Consider the following 27253-nt stretch of genomic DNA (forward strand, 5'->3'; position numbering starts at 1 on the left):
GGGCATCCACAGAGTAGATGTTTGTATTAACAGATTTTGTTTTTTGCGAGAAATGGATGTCAGCCACTTGCTCAACCAATATGTATACTTGCCAGACCCAGCATTCGAACCTGGGACCCACGGCGCGATAGTCCAACGCTTAAGCCACGCGGCCACAGTGGTTTGGTTAGGCAGGGTTTAATTGATTTTTAAAAACTACCAACATCATCCGTCTTAGTTTAATAAAAACAAATACGTGTAACTAACAAAGTTTAATGTGCACTATTTATGTTGGATATTAACAGCCTACCTCGACCCTTCGCCACCGGTATACAGTCGATTTCATGTACAGGTTCCAGACTGCAATAATTACATACTTTCATCATTGCCTTTTTTTTACATTACGATTTTGCAAGTGTATCTGAGCACGAGTGGATCCCGTAGATGGTGATTTTCAATAATACAGTATTCTGTAAAAGAAGAAGCCATATTCAGTGGCTAGATGGATCTGTCGATGACGCCGAATCGGAGGGCTGTCAGGGTTACATGTAAGTTGTACGTATGCAGTTCATCGTGGGACACTTATTCGTGCGCCGCAGTACGCGAACATGAGTTCGTATAACAGTCTATCAAATGATGAGTCCTTCGTTGAACATTTCACCGTGGAATACATTTGTACGTATCTTACAAAATGGGGCGATAGTTTGCAAATAATACTGTTCCAATTAGATTAACCCCTTTTTTTTTTTCATTTTTTTTCCGGCGGGGGGAAATCTTCTTAAGACACCACCAGCAGTCAGCGGCGACTGACTGATGGTAGTGTGGGATTCTTACCCACTAAAACCCCCCTCCTCTTCTCAGCAGCCCCCCCGGAATCCGCTTTTTTGCATTACTTCAGGGAGGCAGCTATGCCCTTGCCTTTTGTTAGGAGGACGATGCGAATTCTGCCCATGCCGACCATGCATCTGTGCTTTCCAGCATTGAGAGAACCATGTTCGTCAGCGACATTGCTTCCTCGCTGACAATCCCCTTTAGGGTGTTTCTGGCTTCCTCCCAAGCTGGGCAGTCAAACAGCGTGTGTGCAGGGTTATCGTCATGGCCTCCACAGTGATGGCATTCGCGGGTCGCTTCTTTCCCTATCCTGTGAAGTTAGTTGGAGAAGCATCCATGACCCGTGAGCATTTGGGTCAGGTGGTAATTCAGCTCGCCGTGTTTCCTTTCGCACCACGCGTTTAGGTTTCCGACGAGTTGATGTGTCCACCTGCCCTTTGTGGAGGCATCCCACCTTCCTTTCCATTCCTAACCTACCCTAACCTAACCTAACCTAAACTAAACTAACCTAAACTAAAGACATCTCATAAAATTCGCCACATGTTGTAGCATACGTACAAATATACTCCATGGCGAAAGGTTCAACGAAGAACTCGTCAATTGATTAAATGTTACACGAACTCATGTTTCACTTACTGCGGCGCACGAATAAGTGTCTTGCGGTTAACTGTTTACGTACAAATTTCCGGATACGGGCTGTCAGTTATGATCAGTGTTGCCAACTGACATTCAGAAAAATATGCCAGATAGGGTAAGAAAATAAGCTTGATGACAGAATAAAATTCTAGATTTTTTCAAAATTTCAAAATTGTCCTAGATACTAACATTTCAAAAAATGAGTCACAATAATAATAAACAACGTTTTTATTAGAATTAAGATCGAAAAAAAAATAGTATTTTTTTAGAACAGATCATAAAATATAAAATTAATGTAGGTAAGAAATTTAGTCGTCATTTTGGATGTAACATTTAGTGTATTAATTATAAGATGTATATTATTTTCTTGAGTTATCTCTCTGTAACGCTGCGCAAGACACAATATACAGATGCACACACTATATATTATAGTATATCTGCAACGCATTGAACACACTGAACCACAAGAATGTTGATAGGTTGAATTGCCACCTGGTGTTTTGTACTAGTAAAATTTATAAAGTATGAATCACCCGCATGTTGATTTTCAAGGAAATCTGATGTAATATTCTAGCTTTATTACGAAAAGTTTTAAGCTGTGTGCGGTGTCTAAAATGCTAGATTTAACGCCATATGCCAGATGGAAATTTTACAAGCTAGATATGCTTATTCAAAAATGCTAGATCTGGTAAGAAAAAAGTTGGCAACGCTGGTCATGATACTCTTGATAGGACCAGGTAGATAAACTTGGTAGAAGATGTCAGAACCTACTCGAATTATTGCGCCTCTGAGAGAATATGTAAATAGTTAAATTCTTAAATAATACTGTAAAAAAATAGGTAATACAATGGTTTCATTTTCTTCCTTTTTGTGTTCGGCTCTTGAATTATTTTAATTTAAAAAATTCTGATACAAATTACATCGGTAGCTACATTGCTTTTAAAGTCAGTTTGCGTTTCACAGAGTAGAAACTCTTTTATGGGACACGGAATAAAAAGGTTATTCAAATATAAGTGTTTGTCATAGTAATTATACAAACCTTAAAGGACTTCGCCGAATGGAAGGCTGTGTACACCCCCAGCCCTAGCCCCAGCCTACCCACCGACGCCGACGTCGTTTCGAGCAAACAATTTGAAAAAATTAATGACCGGATGGAATTCTTCCCACAGTTCCCCTTTTATACACTGCAAGTTTTCTGGGTTGGTTCAATTAAAACATTAAAGTACGTCTCGGAGTTGTATAATAAAGTTTTGTTTGTTTTAAAAGTTAGGAAATTATTGCAAAAACTTTATTGTATTTCTTAAATGTAGGTAAGTACAGTCGAACTCGGTTATTACTTATTACGATCATGGAAATAGCGAGAACTCGAATGGAATGAGGACACATTCGTTGATATTTTACTTTATGATTTTCTCTTACGAGCTACTTATCGTGTGAGCAAAAATATCGTCAAAAATTTCTACCATAAGCAATAAAATCCGACCCGAGAGGATGCCGCCGGGATTGGATTACGTTTATGACACTAGTTAAGTGTCTAAGTAGGTACCTAATTGGTGTTTTCGCCGACAACATTGAAAAAGTATCCACGCATATTATGGTTGAAATTGCATGTAAAAAATCCAGGCTTTGTGAAGTCAGAAGGTACCTACCTACCAGCGCCGGCAGCTCGTTACAATAAACAACTTCTTTTGTAGTTTATGAATGCCATGCTTGGCCTTCAGATTTTTTTATGTTCTATGCTTAAATAGAACGTGGCGCGAAAATGTTATAAAACGATATAACGAGTAATGCTTATAATGATCATATTCAGTCGGTTCCATCTTCCTCGTAATAACCAAGTTCGACTGTAGGTACTTATATTATTTTGTGATTCAGATGAATTTCTTAAACTGTAAGGATTACATAAAAACTGGTTGTCAGATTTCTGCTAGCAAATCAATCAGAAGATATCATAGATATATATCATTAGTTAACTCCGTTAATTTCCAATACGTTACCATTGTTCCCAGAATGGACGATTTTACACCTCTTGAGTGTAGTATTTTCATTGTCTATAATTACTAATGATCTATTATTAGGTTTTGATCATTTATTATACGCTTATCGAGTGTATTATTATATTATTAATAAGATATAGGGTTTTTTTTATCCATAAGTTGTTTGTATATTTTGTTATTCTGACCCTTGACTTCATAGGTAGGTAAGTAATAAAGTTTTTACCTACTTTATTGTATTGATATGTTACATAAGTTAGAGTTAATAGTATTCGTTGTCAGTATTTATTTGCCTTTCGGTGAGTGTAAACAGTGCCTGAAGATGCCGAAAGACGAAACCCAGGTCGTAAAAACGACTCAAATGGAATAGTAGAAAACCTAAATCCACTATAATTTAAATAAATCAATGTTTAAAAAAGACTAGATTAAAATGAAACCTGATTTTTAGTTCGAAATCAATTTACAAACGTAGAAATATCCAAAATCTAAATATTTAAAATATTGCATTTTAAGTACCCACCTATGTAAATAATAACTTTGTTTCACAAAAACCATAATAATAAAAAAATCACAGTGTATTTTATTCACGTCGATAGGTTATGAGCCATACGTTCAACTCAATACATCACAATTATTATAGTCTCTGGATTCGTACCCGTAATTCCAATAATCGAGCATTCTCACCTCTGCTTCAAGGCTTTCAGCTTACGGCTTGTAATAAAATTGAAATAGGTATTATAGAAATATATCGAATGTAATTTTACCTTTCTGGTTTCATTGGTATAAGAGTACAACAAGGTTAGTTTTTAAACTAATTATCGCACTGGCAGTATACCTGAGTTTATAGTAAGGATAACAAAATCAAATCAAAGTGTTTCTTTATTCATTGTCATATGATTTTCATCCATTGTAACCTAGAGAGAAATAACTTAAAGCTTAGTTTCTAAATAAATCATTGTTAATAATGTGATTTAACTATTGAAGCATTAGTACCGTATTTTCCCAATCAGTTTTTCGGTAAATAATATTGGTTCTATATATTATTTTCAAAACATCGCAGATATCATTTTCGTGTGCCATAACAATAAGAACAATATCTAAAAAAATGTTTTAATTTAGTAACAAAAATGATCCGTAAAAGTGCGAGTAAGAAAGCATTCGGCACGATTAGATCTCCGCAATATGCGTAAGAGAAAGATAGAATATCTGCGGCTGAATTAAATATTTTTTGTACACGTCGCCGGTAAATATTGATTTGGGTGACTATAGTCATTTAAAAACTGTGAGTGACACGTGTTTCTTACATTTATTGTTTTTGTGTTAAATATAAAGTTAGTAGTATTTATTTTTAGTTAATTTAGGAGAAAATATGGTTAAATATGTTGTGTTATAATTTGGTAACCGTACTGAGAAGCAGCATGATGGTATAACGTTTCATAGTAAAGTTAATAATAATAAAAATTAGATTTTACTGTGCGTCACACGTAAGAAACACAACTTCATTTTGTCGAACAATACTAACTCTCTTTATTTATTATCACTCTGATACATATTATGACTAGGTATATGTGAAAAATATAATTTTTATACTAAAAATATTTTTTTAATTTAAGATATTGTATTAACCTATCTAGTGTTCCAAAGACTGGAAGTCGTATTTTATAGTGAGGTATTTTAGATTTTGTCAATATATTCAAAATCATTACAGAATGATGAACAATGTTATTAGTAGGGTACCGAATTGAAGAGCAACTACTACGGGTCTAGGACGATTCGGCGACGGGACAACTGGGCGTCACGCAATCGACTGAAATTCGAAAATAAATAGACGTTCTTAAACTATATGTCTACTTTTAAAATATATATTTAACATTATTATTTATATTTAAATTATTGTTTAATACTTGGTGAGAAATATGCTTTAATTGTCTTTAACCTTTTATTTTTATATAAAACTTCAGGCATAATAATTCTCAATCCGCAATAAAAACATTATATTAGGAGCAAAATGAATTAAAACTTCTAAGTAGTAGATAAATTTTATTCCTCGTCTACATTCTGTATAAAATCGTAACAAACGTATATTTATTTCATTCTACAATGCGGCGCCCAATTGTCCTGGCGTCCAGTTGTCCCAGTCCCACTACTACAGATAGGGACAGGTGGAAAGAGTTGTTGGAGAAGACCAGGACCCAATTGAGGCTGTCGTATTCTTATGATGTTTTTTTTTTGTCAAACTCAAGTTTACTTAATAGGTACAATGTTATATTATAATATTAAAATATTGATCAATTTCTTCAATCTGTACGATACAGAGATAATAACATTATAATTTGCACGGTTAAATCTACCCTTGTATGGTAATGACTAAATTTGAGGGTCGCCTGTATTTGTACACCATCCCGGATGTGTAAAACAAAAAGAAGAACCGTTTGCTTTGTTTAAAGGTAATATAATGAGGGTTGTTGCTATATTTATCTGACAAATATTACTTAATTTGAATTTCACTCGGTACTGAACTGAATAAAACACAATTATCTGAATTGTCAGAATAACAGTCTTCCGAACAATTATATTTTAATTGTAGTAAATAAAAATAAATTAAGAAGTTAGATACTTTTAGTATACCACATAAAATTTAATAATGTTCCCATGGTGACATCATACTTAAGGCCATGCATTAGTTGAGGCACGGTCTAAAAAGATCGTTGCTAAGCGATGCGCGGATTGCGGGTCGCGGGTGCAAATGACGCCTGTCAAACGAAATATTATTTGTCATATAAATCCAACATACGTCCATTTTATGTTCTGTTTATTGTTCTATTAGTAACAATAATAATATATTCATTGACATGTTTTCTTTTTAAAGTAAATGGGTAACGTTTTTAGTCATCTTAACACGATTTTAGAATTAATTGACCCGTCGCCATCACGCAGCAAAGTGACGTGTTTCTGGCTCGACATTCTCTCACTGAATGACAGCGAGTCCAAAATTTCGTCGCGCCTACAGTTGAAAATTATTTGGCGTTTCACTGATGCGTCACCTTAAACTGTTATGCAATATCTTAATTCAACATTGAGAAAAATAAAATAAATATAGCGGTATTCAGATGGCAGAAGGGCCCATCTGCATTTTTTCTGTTTTCAAGTTTTCTACTACAAACGCTGTTAAATACATTAATCTTCAATGTGGCAAAAGGACACATCTGTCAGTGCATTACAAACCAAATGCCACACGTTTTTTGAGCCAGGCATACGCACATTGGGTGTGACATACATGGATAAACAAGGCAAAGTCAAAAGACATGGCCATTTTTATACTGAGAGATTGGTACAATTTTGTAAAAACTATGTTACTCATTCTTATAGTAATGGTAAAATTATTTTTTTACTACTAATCGGAATAAAAAAAACATGAGGCATCTGTAACAATTGCAAAAACATTTCGATGGCAAAAGGGCCCATTTGCCTTATAATATCGAATATCTCAGTTAAAACGAATATGCATATTTTTTTCAAACTGAACAAACAGCCAAACAAGTTAAATAATTCTAAAATCACTCAAATATTTTGTTCGCTAGACTGAATTGTAATCTTATTATTACTCTCGTCAACATTTTAGAAATTTACAGATGGGCCCCTCTGCCATCTGACTACCGATGGTATTGTAACATTATTTGTAACTATAAGTCTTTTTAAACGTAACAGTAGGATTTACATATTTTTGGTGGTACATATTATATGGCTCTGAATCAAGCACGTTAAAAACAAGCCTTATTCATCCACTTATTTGCATAAGGTCGCATGTGACTTTTAGGACATTCTGAGATAATCGACTTTATATATTTCAATTCTATTTCTTATAGTATTTTTACATTTGACACTATTTTTAATATATTATTTATTTATTAACTATCTAAATTGTACCTAATAAAGTAATAATTCAAATTGGCTATGTCGAATACTAAAAAATGCCTATTATGTTTTGACAAAATGAATGCACATACAAAAAACTATTATGTTGATTTTTAACCACTAGAAATCTTCTGATTCACATGGGACCTTTTTCAAATGAAAGATATTTTATTTCTTCATAATGTGGCATACACAACTCAATAGTGACCAAAATTGCACATACGACCTTATGCAAATAAGGGGACGATATTATCCTTCTCCTATTCATAAATAAATCTGATACTGAAAAAGGTACATATACCTAATAATTATTCAAATATCTGTAAGTTATTTTGAGTTGCAGAATAGTGTTAGGCAAGCTTCACAATACATATATAATGAGATTTATCTGGCGTGATTATACCGAGATAAAAAATAAGTGTTTTAGAAGTCGGGATATTAGTAATATAGAGTCTGTATTCTTTATGCGGGCGTGCGGTCCCCCCCCCCCCCCCCGCTACAGCATCTTAACACTGCATTACCTCTCGTTCCCTTCCATTGAAAACTTGCAACAGTCGAACGCGATGACACAATGCTTTCCGTCCGCGAGCGACGTGACGCGAACGCCAGCATAAATGATACGGACTCTAGACTAAACTATATTAATCAATATATATTAATTACTTTATTAAAATTTGTTAAAACTATATTAATTAATATTAATTAATAAAAACTAAACTATATTAATTCAAGATGACTACTGGAGGAGATGGTTGATATCAAAGATTGAAAGCTTAAGTCTTAACCTACTACCTACTAGATGTAATACAACATTTTAAAATGACTCTCTCTATTTTAACTAAGTAAATCATCCCTAGTATAAGTAAAAACAAAATATATTTTTGTAGTTATGCGATGATACTATGGATTGGAGTTCTGTCCTTGCTTAAGGCTATACCTCAGCTGAGGCATGGTCTAAAAAGATCGTGACTAGGCTATGCGCGGATTGCGGGTCGCGGGTGCAAATGACGCAAGCCGAACGAAATATAATTTGTCATAAAAGGTCAACATGCGTCCTTTTTATGTTATGTTTATCATTATATTCGTAATAATAATAGTATATTCATTAACATGTTTTCTTTTTTAAGTACATACGTAAAATTTTTTAGTCATCTTTACACGATTTAAGAATATTTTCATCCAACGCCATGACAAAACGAATCGACGTGCATACACCTCGACTATCGCTCTCCGAATGGCAACGCGGCCGTAATTTCGTTCCACATACAGTTGAAAATTATTTGCCGTTTCACTTATGTACGCTCTTAACCGTTTCAATACCGGCAAAAAAAAATAGAAAACCCTCCCACACCGGCATGATTTCATTATTGATTTTACATAGTGTTGTACTAAAATGCTTATAAAAGATATATTTATGGGGACATTGGAATAAAACTCAGATTTTTTTACAATGCAATCAATAATTATTTATTGTGTGGTATTTTTGCCAGCAAGATCCTTTGTGAAGAGGCACATTGCACTCTTGACAAAGATATCTGGTCTCCAATCGGTGGAGTCGCCTTCAGAGTACGTCTGGACATTATTCCAGACAATCTATTATTGCTGGTGAATTCATTTAATTCGGGATTCGTAGAATCCGAACTGTCTCCAAGAGTCTCCAACTGTCTCCAACTGGCTGCAACTATCTATACTATACTATACTATACTACATATTTGTTTTGAGAAGGGTCGTCGGAGAGGTATGTTAAAATGTCACATGACGTGTAACCATGAAATGTATGCATTGTGCTGTGACCCTTATATCGCCATTGCTAAATGTACCCAAGTGTTTAAAAATAATGATTACATTACTTTAAAAAATAAATTTAATAAAAACCCCGCGAGGGAGGCCATATTGAAAGTTTCGCAGCTTGTAATTTACTACGGTTGGACGAGTAACCGCAAACTTGATTAGGTGGCAAGCCATGAATAGTAATTTCGTTATCAGTCTGCTGCTAGACGGAGTTGTTTTTAAAAAGGAACTTCGCCGTCCGGCTGGCGCAGAAATCGGGAAACTAGAGGTGAAGAAATTTCTCGGCCAAATCAACGGAAAACTTGAAACTTCAATAATATATCCAATCGTGTATAGAGAGAGAATTTACATTAATTTCCGTCTTATCGAATTCACATATTGAATACATAATAATGATATTATTTGACTACAGTTGAGATCAGGGCTACTGAAATAGTTTATTTAAAAAAATGCTATTTCATCAGCGACACACGAGAATAAGCCAAATTTACGTGATCATACATTTTACTCCTGTATGTATGTAGGGATTGCACTACCGAATGAAAATGTCAATACCGGTTTTTCGGTATTTCTTATTAAATACCGGTATTTCTTATACATTAAAAAAACAAAAGTAGATACGTATCAATAACTATAGCTATATACATACCTACATTTATTATGTTGATATTTAAAAATATACATTGATCATAATTATTGTAGAACTAGTGATTTTTTTACAAATACTTTGAATATATTGATAATTTTAACTAAAGCCCTCAAAAGTTCATCAAGTGCAAATAAGTCCGGCTGCAGGAAAAACTTCTTAAATTCAACGCTTGTCCAGTCATCAATAATTATAGAATAATTGAACATTTTTGTCACGGATGTTTTATATTTCGAAATAATATTATGATTATTCATCGCGACAATTACTTATATACATATATTTGATGAAATTTGTTTTATTATTTTTACACCTCTGTTGGATTCAGTCAATATATTTGCATTTTAGCAGGACATAACTTATAATTCATTTTCAAAAACGTAAACGAGTGTGCTTTCTTAATACCGAAAATTCCGGTATTTTAGGTTTTTTAAATCGGTATTTCGGTATTGATAAATACTGGAATACCGGTATTGCAATCCCTATATATATGTATAGACCAATGTGGCGACGAATCCATACTAGACGATTATTTGAAGCCTACCTTCTTAAGAAAAATAATTTTAAATTGCATATTGACGTAGATATAATAATCTATTATCAAAATTATTTAATTTGCCAACGACATCTATCGTATATGTAGGAAAGTAGGATTGTATTATACAGAAAGGTTTAAAAATTATGCAACAGCGCGACATCTGTCTTTCACAAATTAGTCTAATTATTTTCCGTGAATAGTGATGTTTTTTAGTATCATCTTTGTGTGCTGAATAGTAGTGTTTTTCAAAATTATGTATGTTCAATAATTAGAATGGTACATTCTTAAATCTTGTGAATTATTCGTTGAATAAAAGAAATAGTTAATTATAAATAAAGATTGTTTTTAAAAATAAAATATACCTAATTTTGAATAATCTAATGATTTTTGATATGTATAAATGTTTAGGAAAATACATAATTTAAACTCATCGCTCAATTGTATGCCGTCAGTGAGTAAAGTTATAGAAATTTCATCGAATTAGTGTGTATCTATTCATCTCGTTTCAAAAGTCACCCTTCGCCCAGGATTTATTATTGGGGGGGGCCGAAGGAGGATAATGGAAATTAGTCCCATATGCTCTTTTTCTTCTTCATATAAATATTTTTACATAATTTCACAATACACGGCGATATATTTGTACAGTTTTTCCTAGTTTTTATTAAATTGGAGGCATAGTGGCGGTAACCGTTGAGCGTGTCATCAGCGACTGGCGGATTGGAAGTGAACAGCGACCATGCTGGACATGTGTACCTAGTATACTTAAACAGTACTTAAATAATATCGGCTGTGCTACCCGCTTGGTCTAGAGCAGTGTTTCCCAAAGTGTGGTACGCATACCCCCTGGGATACGGGAAGAGTTTGGTGGGGGTACGCGCTGCACCGGGTTATGGCTACGCCTGGTGCAACAAGCATTAATACAACATCCATGCTAGAAGGTGTATCGCATGCGGAAAAAAAGCAATTGTTGGAATTATTAGCTTCAGACGGATTCTTGCAAAATAAATATAAGGAGTGTACTTAAACATCATTTAGGTTGCAAATGCAACATGTGTATCCAGTTTTAACCGAGAAATTTCTGAAATTCATGCCTTTTTCAACTTCATATGTATGTGAAGCTGCTTTTTCAGCATTTGTAGACATTAAGTCAAAAAAAGGAACAGCCTTTGGGTGTGGAACCGCATCTCAGATTAAAATTAATAACCAGGGAACCAAATTATAATGATCTGTCGTTTCAACATAAATAATTTCATCATTCGCATGGTTTATAATGAATGTTATTTTTTATAATATAACTTTTATTTATATTTTATTATGAATGAATTTTATTTTTCGTTTATTATTATTTTGTTTATGTACTACAAAAGGAATATAATATTTTGATTGTTATTAAAGTACTAATATGCATTTTTCTTTGACGAGGAGTACTCAGTGTTACGAAAATTATAGAAGAGGTACACATATGTCGAAAGTTTTGGGAACACTGGTCTAGAGAGCTACGAGCTTGTGAACGTCTTAAACTTATAATTTGTAATGTCCACAATATGTAAAATAAATTAAAATTGAAATTGAAAAATTGAAATTAAAATTGAAATTGAAATTGAAATTGAAAAATATTTATTACGAATTCCACCAAAAAAATGTTCTTTTGATTTACACCACCACCGTAGTAGGTGTAGTCGTTCTTTTCGCCGAATGTTTATCGCAGATTTTTGGTTTTTTAATATTGAGGTTTCAACATATTTATTGAAAATGGACAAAAAAAGTATTATTGCTTTTAAATTATACACAACCTACTCAATACAACACAGCCTAATATCTCGTTTATCGGTCTTTTGTCTATTGCAATCGGTGTACCTACACCATGGCCCCCACATCATGAAACGGGCCCTCAGGCTAGGGCAGTGGTCGGCAAACTGCGGCTCTTTGGCTCCTTGAGTGCGGGTCTGCCACAGATGCTCTCTGCCATATTTGACATGGCTACAAAGAAGAAGCAAATAAAATGGAAGAGGATAACCGTACATGTAATGTTGAATAGACCGAGACTTCGCGTTTATTCAAAACTTAAATGGCTTTCCGACCTTTATTTATGTGTCGGGAAAAATTAGCGCATTCAAATTTAGAGAGATACTACAACTAAACACTCGTAATTTTGCGCTAAATATTCTGTCCATGATGCAAGGAAGAAAGCAGCTGAGGAGAAGAGTCAAGAAAAATAAAGTTCTGTATTTAATTAGGTAGGTACTGAATAAAATCTTTCAACAATGTTAATATTGCAAGTTTTGTGGTTAGTAAAAAGATTTCCAAGAGAGGAAATCAAGAGTAAATTGAGAAATCGATTTATTGATGAGAACCTGGAATCGTGCTTAAAATTAAATCAACACCATACGAACCTGACTTACCCAAAATTTACAAGGAGATGCAAGGCCATTATTCACTTTTATGGATACCTGACTTACAATTTAATTTTTATTAATAAATAAGATCATTATTACTTATGATATTCAGTTTTATTCAGTGTACCTACCTATAATTTAATTAGGACTTAAAACGTTAACTAAAGTTTATTAAGTAAATTAGCAGTGTACCTACTTACTACCTACGCATATAATTTCAGTTTAAGAAATTTGGCTCTCAAAAGAAATATCAATCGTTGTACTGTTGATATTTGGCTCTATTGACCAATGGGTTTGCCGACCACTGGGCTATGGTATTTGACGGACCCCCTATCCACCGCTTAGATTAAAGACAGTGTGAAACACTACATTAAAGTTTTTCAAATTGTGTTTTAGTTCAAATTGAGGGTACTTATACAGTGAATTATTAGCGATTTTCAATACATCTACTTTAATAATGGAGCTGTCAAGTATCGACACATAATAATCTGAAAATATATTGGACAATTATATAATTTAAAATGTTCATAGTCATGAAGTGTAATAGCGCCGCAGGCGACTTTTTTACTATTAAAGATAATTTATGATGTGTGTTTATCTCACTTATCTGGTCAACCCGACACGCCGGCCCCCCACAGCCCGGGCCCCCAGGCTAGAGCCCTGTCAACCCTCCCTAGCCATCACCTATACCACTCCAGAATTCGGGTGGACACCGAGAATTTCATTAAGGAACGGGTTTCTAAAAAAACCTGACATCAGTGTTTCGAAATTTTTGTGTTAGAAATGAAAATCTAAGAAATTTTACTAAAAAGGGTGCTGAAGAATTACAATGTATAGTTTATTAGCTTTCGATTTCAATGTGTAAAATCATTCTGATGATTTTCATATTTTGGGGGGGGGCAAGGCCCCCTGCCCCCCCCCCCTGGGTGCGCTACTGGTATAGACTGAGATTGTAACGCAAGCCTAAGTATTTTTCATCATACGGTACTATAGTCCGAAAACATAAAACTGAACTTTTTGACGTTCGGTTGTGATCGGCTATTATCGACCAGTACACGAGCGTCTAATAAGGAAACAGCCCATATTTTTTTTTCGGCCATGTCCGATCCTGATAGGACCATATGGGCGCCTCTACAGAGTGGAGGTTTGTATTGACAGATTTTGTTTTTTTTACGAGAAATGGATATCAGCCACTTGCTCAACCTATTAGGTCCATACCCTGACACGCACAAATTGAAAAACAATATGTGTACTTGCCAGACCCAGGATTCGAACCTGGGACCCACGGCTTTGTAGTCCAACGCTTATGCCGCGCGGCCACCGTGGGTGCCCATATTATACGTATAAAATCGTCAAAGTTACTTTCAATATGAATAAATTATTAAACTACTGTCTTATTAAATTACAATAAGTTAGTTGTAATTGTTACAATAAGTGCTATGTTTTAACAGCACCTCTCTTGGCTATGCAACATTTTAGAGCGAGATATACAGTTTTGACTGTTTAGACGGCTGTATTGCAATTGTTACAATAAGTGCTAATACTTCGATACAAACCTACCCTAGATACCTGTCGTAGCGGCCGAAAGCAGTCTTGTGTATAAAATAGATGCGCAGACCTGAGTGCAGCTATTACGCTGGTTTTTGTTTGTGCGGCTCCAAATCCTCCAGTTTACATATACTGAATTGGCGCGATGCAATACCTACAGACTCTCGGAGTAATAAGACGTTGTGTAATAATTAAATTTAAGTTTGAACAGGCCTCGAAGGAGGCGGATGCTGCAAGAAGCCAAGGCTCACGTAGGGTTGTGGTGCCAGAAAGGACAACAATTATTATTTGATTTGTACCGATATAAATATATTATGATTTCTAGCATAGCTATTTATTACCAACGGTGCTTTACCAGTGAAGTAATTGTATATTTCCACTGGATTTTAAAGACTGTTATGATTGTAAATACGTGCATTAATTATAGTAAAATAAATTCCATTGTAAAAAATTTCAAAGTGAAATTTTGTTACTACAAATCTGGGATCATTAATTTAATATTACGCTCATAATAAATCTAAACTAAAGTAATTCGAAATAAATCATTTCAACTTTTCCGAAAAGTTTTTAGGTAGGTACCTAGTTAACAGAGTATTTTACAATTAGTTATAATGTGTTTAGTAATATAACAGGTGTGTTCAGCGCTCGGAATGGACAGGAACGCACCGGAGCGCCGTTGTGGTTCGTGGAATTCCAAAATATACCGTTCCGGCTCGTGGATTCATTTAAAATTGCGTTGCGGTTCGTTAGATTGAGATAATTATATATGAATGTATCTTTTAAAGTTTTTCTCAAAATTAAAAATTAACGAAGTTATGTTATGCCGGGCGTGCAAGGGTTAAAAATAAAAATTATGACATCCCTAAATTTCTTTCAACCTTCTTATTTTATGTCGATATGTCCATGCCTAAATGCATTGTCTAAATAACAAGAAACAACCAGCTGCAAGCGTAAATTACTTTATTACCCAAAAAAATGTGCCTTGCTGACACTATTTGAAAACTCTTAAAAAATAAAGTATACATTGTTTAATAATTTCTAAAGGATGAAACATTTCAAATCTCAATACAATCTTGCCTTTGACTTACGCATTGTTAATTTACTTACCTACTAATTTATTATATTATTTTATTCGGAGTGACAAAAATTATTACTTCGCCATTTATTTTCGGGTGAATGAATTGTGTTTTCGATGGTTAAATTAGTACAAAAAAGTTTGATAATTTGACTCGTGCAATCCGCTATAATATTCCTATTAGTTGCCTTTTAAAATATTTTGTATTATTTAAGATATAAATACGTTTCTAAACAAAATTGTTTATATTATTAGTTTGGTGTTTTTTTGCTACATTCTAGTAAGTTTTGTGTTTTAATTTTAACTGTGTGTTTAACTTGATTTTTTAATAAAACATTGTTCTAAAAGTTGGTCAAAAATGTCATCAGGCGAAACGTGTTAACCGAAACTATTGAAAAATATTTTGTCGCAGGTAACGTAACGCTGGCCACATACCTACACAATTTGATCATTTAAAAAATGATATTGAGTGGTTATTTATAAAAATAATGAAGGTATAATAAAGTAGTAGGTAATTCGTGTAAATCTGCTAAAACCACATTACATTACATTAGGAATTCACTCCAATAACCATTGAAGTGGAAACAGATGGTATTCATCTCAACAATTAACTTTTGTTAAAAAAAGCTTATGACGTGTCGTAAACCCCTCTTTTTACGATGTTTACATTTGTTTTGTAATTTACATTATTGTTGAATTGCGACTATAGTACAATAAATCTTGTGATATAACTACTACATTCATTCATTTATTTGCCATAGGTCATGATGAGTATACTTTTTTGTAAGTGAATTTTGTTGCTTCTGGTAAGTTTTGTGTTTTAATTTTAACTTTGTGTTGAACATATTTTTTAATAACAATTTGTTCTCTTAAAAGTTAGTTAAAATTCTCAGCAGGCGGTACGAATACCTTTATATCGTCGGTGTATTGTAAAAATGGCGAATTAACCAAAATACTATTACAGGAGGAGAATTTTTAACCTTTGACATTTATTTATTAATTACCTGTGGATGAATACTTTCCTTATAATAGGCTTTATAATATAATATTTTAAAAAGTCTATTATGTTAAATTCGCTTTTTCTTCGTAACACTAAGTGGATAATCACCCTTACAATTATCGTTTTTAATAAGTACTTTCCTGTGGGATACAAATTCGCCATTTTTACATAATTATATTATTACATATATACCTATATACTATTGTCGCTGGTATCCAAACTGATTTAAGATAATTCTGGCCACACGCACAATTTGATAATTTTGTGGATATTTATAAAAATAATGAAGGCTTAATTACGTAGTAGGTACTTCGTGTAAATCTGCTAAAACATTAGGAATTCTTTCCGGTGGACAATACAGTGGCAACATCTGTTCTGTGATTCAATAATTATTATCATCTCAACAACTTGACTTGTGTTAAAAAAATATTTATGATAAGTCAAGTCGTAAACCCCAATTTTCACAATGAATAATGAATGAGTTTTTCTACAAAAATGTGTTTGGGCCATTGATGGTTTGGGCAGAAAATATTGAATAGCCTTCTGCAGAGTTTATTTATTTGGGACGTTCCTATTGTATTACAATTATTATTACATGCATTGTAGCTGGTGACTTTAAAAATAATAGAAATAATACATAGGTAGTGTGGAGAGAACTTTTACTTAATTTTTGTTTGTAAATTTGTTTAAAAAAAATATAGGAATATCCTTTAATAAAAATGTACGACTATCATAATATCTGTATTGTATGTAGGTACCTATTATCATTTCCATGGCAATAATAATGTGAGTAGGGAAGGACAAACAACATAGATTGAATCGTTTAGAATAAGTAGGTACTAACAAATTAGGTACCTATGTGTCCAGTGCGGACATCTAATTATCTTAGGTGGTGTTAGTCATAGATTATTAAATAAATACGGTGGTAGATGTATATTACAATAATGGTAACCAAAGCATCACCATTGTAACATAACATGCATACAATACAATATTAGTCCTTATAATGTTGAATATAGTAGGTACTAATTAATGACAATTTTATATTATTCTATAAGAATCGCGCTTAGCAACCTGAGTTTCACCTTCCGTCATGTTTTATCTTATATAAATGAAAATGACACACCATTGGTAATTTAATTACAAATAATGCTATGTTTACGTTGTTTGGATGACTTGAAACTTTTATTAGATGTAGGTACGGCCTTATGCCCCTTATAGTGGAGAAGGTTCAAAATAAATCTTTGAGAATCCTTTAAAGCTGTGTGGATAGTGGATACTATCCATGGTTTTATCCGATTGATTTCTCAAGACATATGCTTACATACTGTATTCTGAAAGTTAAAAAGAGAGCTAGGTATTTAGGCTACGTACTTTTTCCAACTTATATCTACCCAGTACAAATGAGAACTCTGCCATTATTGGTACTTAGTATTGATTTTATTATATATTATTTTATAACTTTCTTGATAATCTAAGTTGTTTGTTCTGCCAAGGTGCAATAATTGCTAATGATAATTGGGCAGGAAATAACTATGTTCAACCAAATCGCTTCGGATAATCGTATATTCCACCTGCGTGAGAACGAGTTTATGTGAACGCTATTTTATAAATTCTTGGTATAGGTAGGCACTTACTGTTTTTTCTAATACTATTTCTTTATTTTTTAAACACTATTTTAATACTATTTCTTGATGTTTGATATTCTGTGCTCGTATTTAAATGGAATTTGTAAAATTTTCTATAAGTACGTAAATATTTTTTTAATTTGAATCTATAAGGTACTTATGTGGATATGTTGTTTGTTATGACTAATTAATTACAAACTTATCTATCCCAAATGAGACAGTAAGTTATAATCAGTGACGAGTGGTGGTAGAGGTATCATGCACTGGTTATAGTGGTAGATAAAGTAAAAATAAAGAATAATACAATTTTTGACGGTATACTTTGTTAAAACAAGATTATTTCGCCTGCGGCGCTGACAATCCTTACCAACCTGCCCAATATAGATCCACGTAAGAAATTTAAAGTTTATTGTTGCATTTTTATATCAAAAGTACGTACGTACGTAAAGAAAGGATTAGCATAAGTACTTAGTTTCGGAAAATTATACAGCGTTCCTGTTCGTGAAATTTTCCATTTCGAGCACTGGGTGTGTTCCAGCAAACATTTCTAACCACTTGACAGTTAAAATTTGGCGCAATCGGAGGTGTTATAATGCAAAAGCTACTATTTCCAAAAATCGAACTTTTCAGTAGAGCCAAAAAACTATCATTTGAATCTATCCACTGCTGGATGAAGGCCTCTCCAAGCTGATTCCACTTCTCTTGGTCCTGTGCGTTGCGTTGCCACGTACTTCCGCAGAACTTTATCATTATTATTTCATTGATCCAGCGGTATCTAGGTCTACCTTGCGGACGCTTTGTACCTCTTGGGTACGACTGGATGACAACGAATAACACAAGCATAATCCTATGATTGAATTAATCAAAAATAGTGTAATAAATTAATTTGAAATCATCAAACTGCAAAACAAACTTGGCATTGTGTGAATAGTATTTTAAATTCGTTATTCTAATATTATTATTTTTGCCAACATGACTATTTCCTGGAAATAGTGCTTTTTGAAATAAAACTATGTGATTGGAAAATAAAAATTATGTTCTTTGTTTATTTTTTAATAATAAAAAAACAATATATTTAGCGAAAGAAGTTAGTAAGAAATGGAGAAAAAATACAAAATATATTGATTTTTACACAATGAGAAAAACATATTATTTTATCCTAAGCCAAGAGACGATTTGCAATCAATGCGTCAGTGTGAGTATTGTTTTTGCCCCAACCCAAATGTTGGTGTTGCATCAATTCATTAAAAGTTGAATATGTTTTGCTGTTATCTTAAGCAGAAAAACTATTTTATTATAATGTTTTTCTTAGCACGTATTCTTATTTGTCCGGTACAAATCTTGCAATCGATTTTTAACAAACTTCCCGACTAGCTAAACATTTGAAACTTTTAGAATATATCAGAACACGATGCCAGTGCATTTTTAAAACTTTTAGCCATCTCTAAGTAGAATTGAATTCATTTTCAGTTAATTCTGTTTTGTATGAAAAGTTATTTCGATACTATTATTGGTTGCTAGGGGTCTGGAGTCCTAGCAACTAAATTATTAATATATAAGTACGTGCGTTACAATGGAAATCAATATGACATGTCAAGTACAAATTTTTTTGATCGTCTAATCTAGTCAAGTCAAGTTTATATGGTTCAACAGAAAATTTAAAAACGTTGTAAGTATAGTAATAGTAAATAGTAAAAAGTTCTTTTTATCTTGTAATTATTTAGTAATGATTTTTGAAGCCATGGGTTGCTTGTTCGATCCCGGCTGGCAAAACACAATGTCACGTTGTATTTCAATGTGTATTTGATTTTCTGCAAGGACCCAGTTCGTAGGAAAAATTTTATGGCTAAAACTGTTCCTTCTATTTACATAACATCCGCTCCATAGAGCTCCATTATTAACTCTAATTTTGTACATTGTTTTGAGAAGATGCATTAGTTATTTCATAGTATCAAATTATTTCAGTTAATTTTCAAAAAAATGTCCTAAACCATCTTTCTCCCCTGTACCGTCTAGGAAAATTATCGAACACATACAAAAAGAAGGTTATTAATAATAGTTAAAATATTATTTTAGTTTCATGTTTTCTACAATGCCTTTATTTACTTTTGCGTCATTATTCATCATCGTCATCAGGGGCGCGACCATCCAGTGTGGGTAACTGGTGTGTGTAAGTGTGGGGTCCTGCAACAGCTCCCTCCACCTGTCCCTATCCAGTGTAGCCGCTTTGCAATTTGGTACCCTAGAACGCGGCAGTCATTGGCAGCTCCATCCAACCAGCGAATCTTTGGCCTGCCTCTTCTTCTACTCCTGATTGTATTGCCGGACATCACTCTCTTTGCCGGTTCATTGTCAGTCATACGGTGCACATGACCTAACCATCGCAGTCTCCCAATCTTAAATTGATGGAACTGCGTTGTAATCTTCGTATAGCCCGTATATACAGAATAATTATATGTGGGAAGGGATTATTTCGAAAAAATATCCATAGTAATGTATTATTGATTTTTTAAGGCAGTGTGAGGGAACAAAATCTAGTAGGCGGCACTGACTTCTACATTTACCCCGCCTTCTACGTATAGCTGCTACGTATAACTTTCTTAATTTGTATCAAATGGTTATTACTGCGACCGGTCGCATCCACGAATGGTTATCGAATGCACGTTGTCTAATGTGTGATAATTATAATGATCGTTATTGTCCGTTTGTGTCATCCGCGCTGTCTTGTCTTTTAGACATGCCTCATCAGAATAATAAACCAAACATTGGATGCCTCAGATGGTTGTGCCAGTAAGTGAGTTCCATTAACACAGGCCTCGTGTGTCGTATAATAAATCAGTGACGCGTTCAGTGACGTAGAAGCCCGACAAAATAACTTGTTTTGAACACCCCTACGATAGAAAACGAACAAGCAAATTTTAATTTTCTCTAAATAAATCCATGCGTTCAAACTATTGGTATAGCAATAGTTTTATTTCTAGGATTTAATTTAATTGATTTTTTTTATTAGGATTATTAAAAATACGTACCTACCCAAATTTATATAATATAATATTTTGTTTTTTTAACGAATTCTTACCTTACTTTGAAAAAGTTCTAATTGACATTTTGGCCTAAATGACTTTTTGGTGTGAAAAGGTTCCCTTATCCATATTCTATCATATACGTTCATTTCAGAGTCATCTGTTGTCAAATATGGGAATTAGCAGTATGCCGCAGTTCTATTGTCTTTTTATGTTGAAATATGACCATTCCGAATTTCAAACGCTCATAGCTCAAAATATGGTCAAGTGCGATTAGAACCTTTTCAAAGTAAGGTAACGGAATGTATTATCCATATAAGTACATATCACTTATTATGTTATATTCCAATTTCATATTATGATTTCATTATTTTACATTTTTTTTTCAGCGGCGTCGCTAATGGCAGCCATGGATTACTCAGCCGACCCTTGCACGGACTTCTTTCAGTTCGCCTGCGGTACTTGGAATAAGAAGCACGCAATCCCCGAAGACAGAGCATCCATCAGCACATTCGAGGTGTTGGCAGACCAGCTCCAAGTAATTCTAAAAGAAGTCCTCGAGGAGCCGATCAATGATCACGACAGTGAAGCGACAACAAAGGCCAAAGTCTTTTACTTATCGTGTATGGATATTCGTGAGTAGCATTTTCAGTATTACCATGTAAACATAATATTTTTTTTTATAGGTTTTTGTGTGAATTTTAATCGTTCTTAATCACTACTTTAATTCATTGAATCCATGCGCTATAGGAATCATACAAACTCTATTAGACAGTGACGTCCCGTGGGGGTATACAGATTGAGCGTCGCTTGGGGCGGCAGTTACTCGAAGGGCGGCAAATCGAGGAGAATCATTTGGAATATAATAGAAATAGCTACCTTAACTAAGAATACTGTATAAAAAAAGGGGCGGCATTTTATCTAGGGACGTCACTGCTATTAGAGTGGCTCCAAACCTTTTAAGTGACTGCACGCCACGTCAATCTTTTGAAGGTATTTGGTAGTTTTTCTTGGGAAGCTCTCAGGACATATTTGAACGACTATTCTGGTTTGTTATGACATATTGTTATAGTATGTCTGAAAGTATCACTACTGTCTGACAACAAGGAATCGATGTAGTCATATATTATAGAAGACTTCTCAGTGAGTTACCTGCCATGGCGGCAACGCGAGCTGAAGGTGTGTTTAAATAATGTATCGTCTCCCTTTTTCGATGCGACTCCTTTTCTTCTTCGCAATAAACCAAAAATTTACTAATAATAATTCTAACATCATTCTGATCGTTTTAGATATATTTTTATTATAAATTACGTAAATTGATATATCCGTACACCACGGAAGCGTAAAATGTAATGATAAATTTGGGGGCGTTCCTCATTTGAAAACAGATGTGCGACAGGACTGCACTGGAGGGGACTGTTAGTGGTTAGGGGGTGTTAGTTTAAAGTTTTAACACTTGGACAAGAACTTGTTCAACAGTAGGCTCTACGTTTGTGTGAAACATCAGCAGTTGTTTACGCCTGGAAATGTCTCAGGAGCTGATACCCAAGTCTTGGGAATCAAGTGAGCTTTGACTGAGTTTAATGAAAGACGTAATTTAATAAAAAGTGTCATGAGAGAGAAAGGCGTGAAGACTTAACAAAAATAACGGATGGATGGTTCCAAACAATATTTGCATTACATATTTTTTCCGTATATTATTAACTTTGATGACCTTCTTTTCTCAGGCCAAATCGGTAAGCTGGGAGACGCGAAACTGCGAGAGGTGCTGGCATCATACGGCGGCTGGCCAGTGGCGACTCCCGACTGGAAATCTCCGCCTTTCTCCATCGAAGAGTTGCTGGGCAAGGCACGCAGGGACCTGAACGAGGGCGTGCTGGTGGAGATGTGGGTCGGACCCGACGACAAGAACTCCTCCGTGAACATCATCCAGGTGCGAACAAAGTAAGAAGTAGTCACACGTTCACATCCGCGCTACGCCATTATGTGACTGCGAGTAGACTCTAACTTAGCCAGAATAGGTTAAAGAACATTTTCGAGAATTTGCCGAGCAATATTTTATGTAGGTAGCAACTTCATCTTTAGCTGAACAACAGCATAGGTCACCTTTGGCCGCAGTGACAACTCGTGCTTAGGTAGGTCATATACTGCAAAGGCAGCACATTTTAAGGAACGGGAAATAAAGGAAGGAAAAGAATAACACCATTTTTAAAATCCATGGAAAAGAAATTTAATTTCGCCTGCAACGCTGACTAAGTTATAATAATATAAGTTATCAAGTTATAAAAGTTTTTATAAAAACCTCCTTCTTCTCCCCTCCTCATCATGAACAATCGTTACTACCACTCGAAAACTCAGTACACCACTTCCTGACATTCCGCTGGTTCATCACATTACCATAATTGGATGTGAGACGATTGAATGCACCTCGCAGGCGGCGGAATTCGACAGCGGAGCGTCCATCTCAAACGGACGCAAAGGTCATACTGAAGCAGCTACCGAGCCGGCTCACCACTCGTTCTGGAGAGGGAAGTCTACGCTACACGTCAGTGCTGCCATTTTTTTTGAGAGAAAAAACATCCGCGTCGCCAAAAATGAATAAAGGTCTTTAATTCTTGGACAACCCTCGTCCGTGAACTTAATAATATTTTTTGCCTACTTAATGTTATTTTTTTTTTTTCTATATCCGATTCTAATAAGATCATATGGATGTTAACCACTTGATCAACCTATAAGGTCCATACTCTGACTCATACGTAAATTGAAAAACAATATGTGTACTTACCAGACCCAGGATTCGCACCTGGGACCCACGACGTTATAGGCTGATATTGTGGGCACCTTTTTATCCCACTTATTTTATTATTTTATTGAAGTATTTTCAAAAAAGTTGCCGATATTTTAACCTCCAAAATTGTAGAAGATGCCATCTTTATATTTCAACATTTTTGTATTCAGCAAACGCTCAATCTATAATAGATTTTCTTAAATTACTTATAAGTTTATTTTTGAGTTGAAAGTATGTTTATTATAGGGTAATTTTTCAGTATCTACCTACTGGCGAGTCTCATAATTCTATCACTAGATGTCTCTAGTATTTGCCTGTAACAATTTCCTAATGTGAAATAAAAGTACTTTTTTTGAATAGTAGAGCCACCAATAAAAGTAAATTAATTTTTATCTTTTATAAACACAAAGGAACCTAGTTTAGTATTAATAGGCGCTTACGACAAACACAATTTATAATGTTTCAATTTCAGATTGACCAAATGTCGCTCACCTTACCATCGAGAGACTATTATCTGAAAGGAAACTCTCTCAACGATATGGAAGCATACCACAAACTGATGATCAGGATTGCCGTGCTGCTGGGAGCGGATTCGGAGAAAGTCGGTGCTGAACTTGACATGGTCGTTGAGTTTGAGAAGAAACTGGCATATGTGAGTGATACAAAACTGATTGAAAGAATTTGGTTTGAGTCATTGCTAAAATAATTAATATTCTATCATACAAGGCTGCTGAAAGCTTTTAATATTATTTTTTTAAACATATTTTAATATTACAATACTTATATATCTTTATATAGGCAGCTGTTATTTTTATTAAATTTTTTCATTCTTATATTGATTACTCGAATAATAATTTGTGAGGAATACAAAAATGAAGTGAACAAAAAATAGCTTTGGTATCCTTATGTGACTGAGGTTTAAGCCCGACTAAAAGAAAACCACCTGGCGATGTTACATATGATCCAATTTACAGCCACCTAGCATTATCCTACGTCACCTGACATATCTACATGAGACGTGATATAATATTAAATCCAGTCAAATCAGACCATCTGTGAGGCTATTCTAACATATCACTTGAGATCCAAAAAGAGCTACATCTGATAAATATATAACATTTATCACTTTATGTATTCTGGCAGTTAATCTTACAATAAGTTAACTGTCTGAACTGTAAAAAGTGCTATCTTTTTAGTCCATATCTTGGCTGTGTTAATTTTTAGAGCGAGATAGCGTACGTTAATGTTACATATTGAGAATTGAGATGCAAGACTGTTTTGAAATATAATTACGTCACGGGCGCCGTCTTAATTTATTGTTCCTCGTGAACTGTCAAATATAGAGTGGCTAGTACCAGCCAGTAGTAATATAATATTTGTTTCACTGCCATTTGTGCTTCAATCGCAATGACATGACTAATAAAATTGTAGGTTATATAGATATGTTTGACGTTTCAATATAAAATTCTTGGGTTCGGGCATATCCATCAGCACGAACATACCCAAATTTGACCGACATGTCTACCTACCTAAATTTTGAACTTGTGTATTGAATGCCTTCCGTGTTAATTTGGACCAATGAAAATAACGGAAACGTGCTAATTGTTTAAAATAGCTGTGATGGAGAGCATTTGAGTTTTCTTCCTAACCGTGGAATAATATTGAAAAAATATCTTCACTGTGTGTCTAACACAATTGACCATCAAATTATAGGTGTCTTTATCGGAGGCTGATCGCCATGACACGAGTTCAATTTATCAGCAAATGACGCTGGCAGAATTGCAGAAGGCTATCCCACAGCTGAATTGGGAGCTCTACTTGAATACTATCCTCGATGTTCCAGTAACGGGAGAGGAACCAGTGGTCAGCTATGCGATGCCTTATTTGACAGGAATGGGAAAGATATTGGCGGAAACGGATACAAGGTTTGAATATTGCAGTACTAAAATTAATCTATTGCCTTTCAAATATGAATATATTTATATTTGAAAATAATTCTAGTTGATTAGGCATATCACTAATAATCATTCCCTACAAAAAAATATGTTAATATAACCTGCATATTAGAACAAAACTAGTAATTTACTTCAACTTTGATCTTTGTAATGACAATTAAGAACAAATCCGCTCAAATACCCCGTTTATAATTCGATACCCTATTTTAATAGGGGAACAACTCAAAATTTAAAGGTTTTGAGTTAAGAATGCCATTCGATGTAGAATAATTTTCTCTTTATAATTCAGCAAAAAAAAACAATCAAAAATTTCTTTAATGTGTCATAAAATCGAATAACCCTTTCTGAGATTAATCAGTAATTCCGTTATATAATCAAATTTATTAGTTAATTCTTCTTTAAAATGTACAATTTCGAATTCCATTAAATTAAATATAAAAAAACATACACTTTCATCGAAATCAAGGCTTTAAAATTAAAATGAGAATTACTGCAAAAAATTCAAACGCCATTATCTTGGAACAAGGTTTTATGAGTTGTTCCCCTATTGAACTGGGGTATTGATATGTGCATGGATTTACTGCTGACAGTACGTATTATCGTGCACATAACAAAAAAGAATACGTGTAAACACATATTATCATGCAAATGGCAAGATTGCATGCATGAATTAAAAAAGTTTAGAAGCTTCTGAATTTTCACGCGACAATTGGATCGTGCAATATCTGCACCTGTACAGTAGAACGATAGTAGCGAACCTGCCAGTAAAAAAATAAACTACACCGCTAAGAGACTAATTTTGAGGTTTACCGATTTTCACGAAATGTCAAATAGTACCATAAAATGACAACATTGCGGCTCGCTTACTCTTGAAGAATGAGATTGGCGAGACAGTTAGCACTTTTACGTGTAAACAGTTATTATCGCGATAATTTATAATACACACAATTGGTGCAAGTAAATCCATGCATGTGTAGTTACAGGCGCTATAAGATTAAGACAGACAATTGTCATGTAAGTATAATATGATATAGGTAATAATTTAGTTTCTTATGAATGCAATAGGACAGTGTACAATTATGTACTGTGGCGGATAGTTTACGCAATCATCCCTCACATGATCGATGAATACAACAAAGCGAGCGTGGACTTCCGGAAGATCTTGCAGGGCATCTTGAGCGAGCGCCATCGCTGGTCCATGTGCGTGGAGTGGACCAACAAGAAGTTTGGCATGGCTGTCTCAGCACTCTTCATCAGGGATAATTTCAACCACGGGAGCAAGGTATGCATCGATAATAAAAAATCTTATATGTATATTTCATTAACAATTAACAACTATACATCTGAGATGTTCTTTTCTGTTTTCTAAATTCTGCTTATTACAAAAAATGGTAGACTTTTATTGATTGGATTCGAAAACAATTCAGATGGGTGGTTATAAAGGAAATATTTTCTACGTGAGTCGTTAGATTAAGTGGTGAAAATCCTCGCCCGACAAGCAATCTTTGA

General features: G+C 34.2%; 1 protein-coding gene across 1 annotated transcript in view; it reads left to right on the forward strand.

Moving 5' to 3' along the window:
- The window catches only part of LOC147064401 (neprilysin-1-like), a 216876-nt gene that overhangs the window by 182416 nt on the left and 7207 nt on the right, over positions 1-27253 (forward strand). The window contains exons 3-7 of the mRNA XM_085957925.1: positions 21391-21636; positions 22729-22934; positions 24262-24441; positions 25503-25714; positions 26810-27026. Coding sequence (XP_085814051.1) covers positions 21391-21636; positions 22729-22934; positions 24262-24441; positions 25503-25714; positions 26810-27026 — 1061 coding nt within the window. The remainder of the gene's footprint in view (positions 1-21390; positions 21637-22728; positions 22935-24261; positions 24442-25502; positions 25715-26809; positions 27027-27253) is intronic.

The sequence above is a fragment of the Rhyacophila brunnea genome, unplaced genomic scaffold (genome assembly GCF_057557595.1).
Source record: "Rhyacophila brunnea isolate RB1 unplaced genomic scaffold, BYU_Rbru_1.0 scaffold_7, whole genome shotgun sequence".
Classification (NCBI taxonomy): Eukaryota; Metazoa; Arthropoda; class Insecta; order Trichoptera; family Rhyacophilidae; genus Rhyacophila; species Rhyacophila brunnea.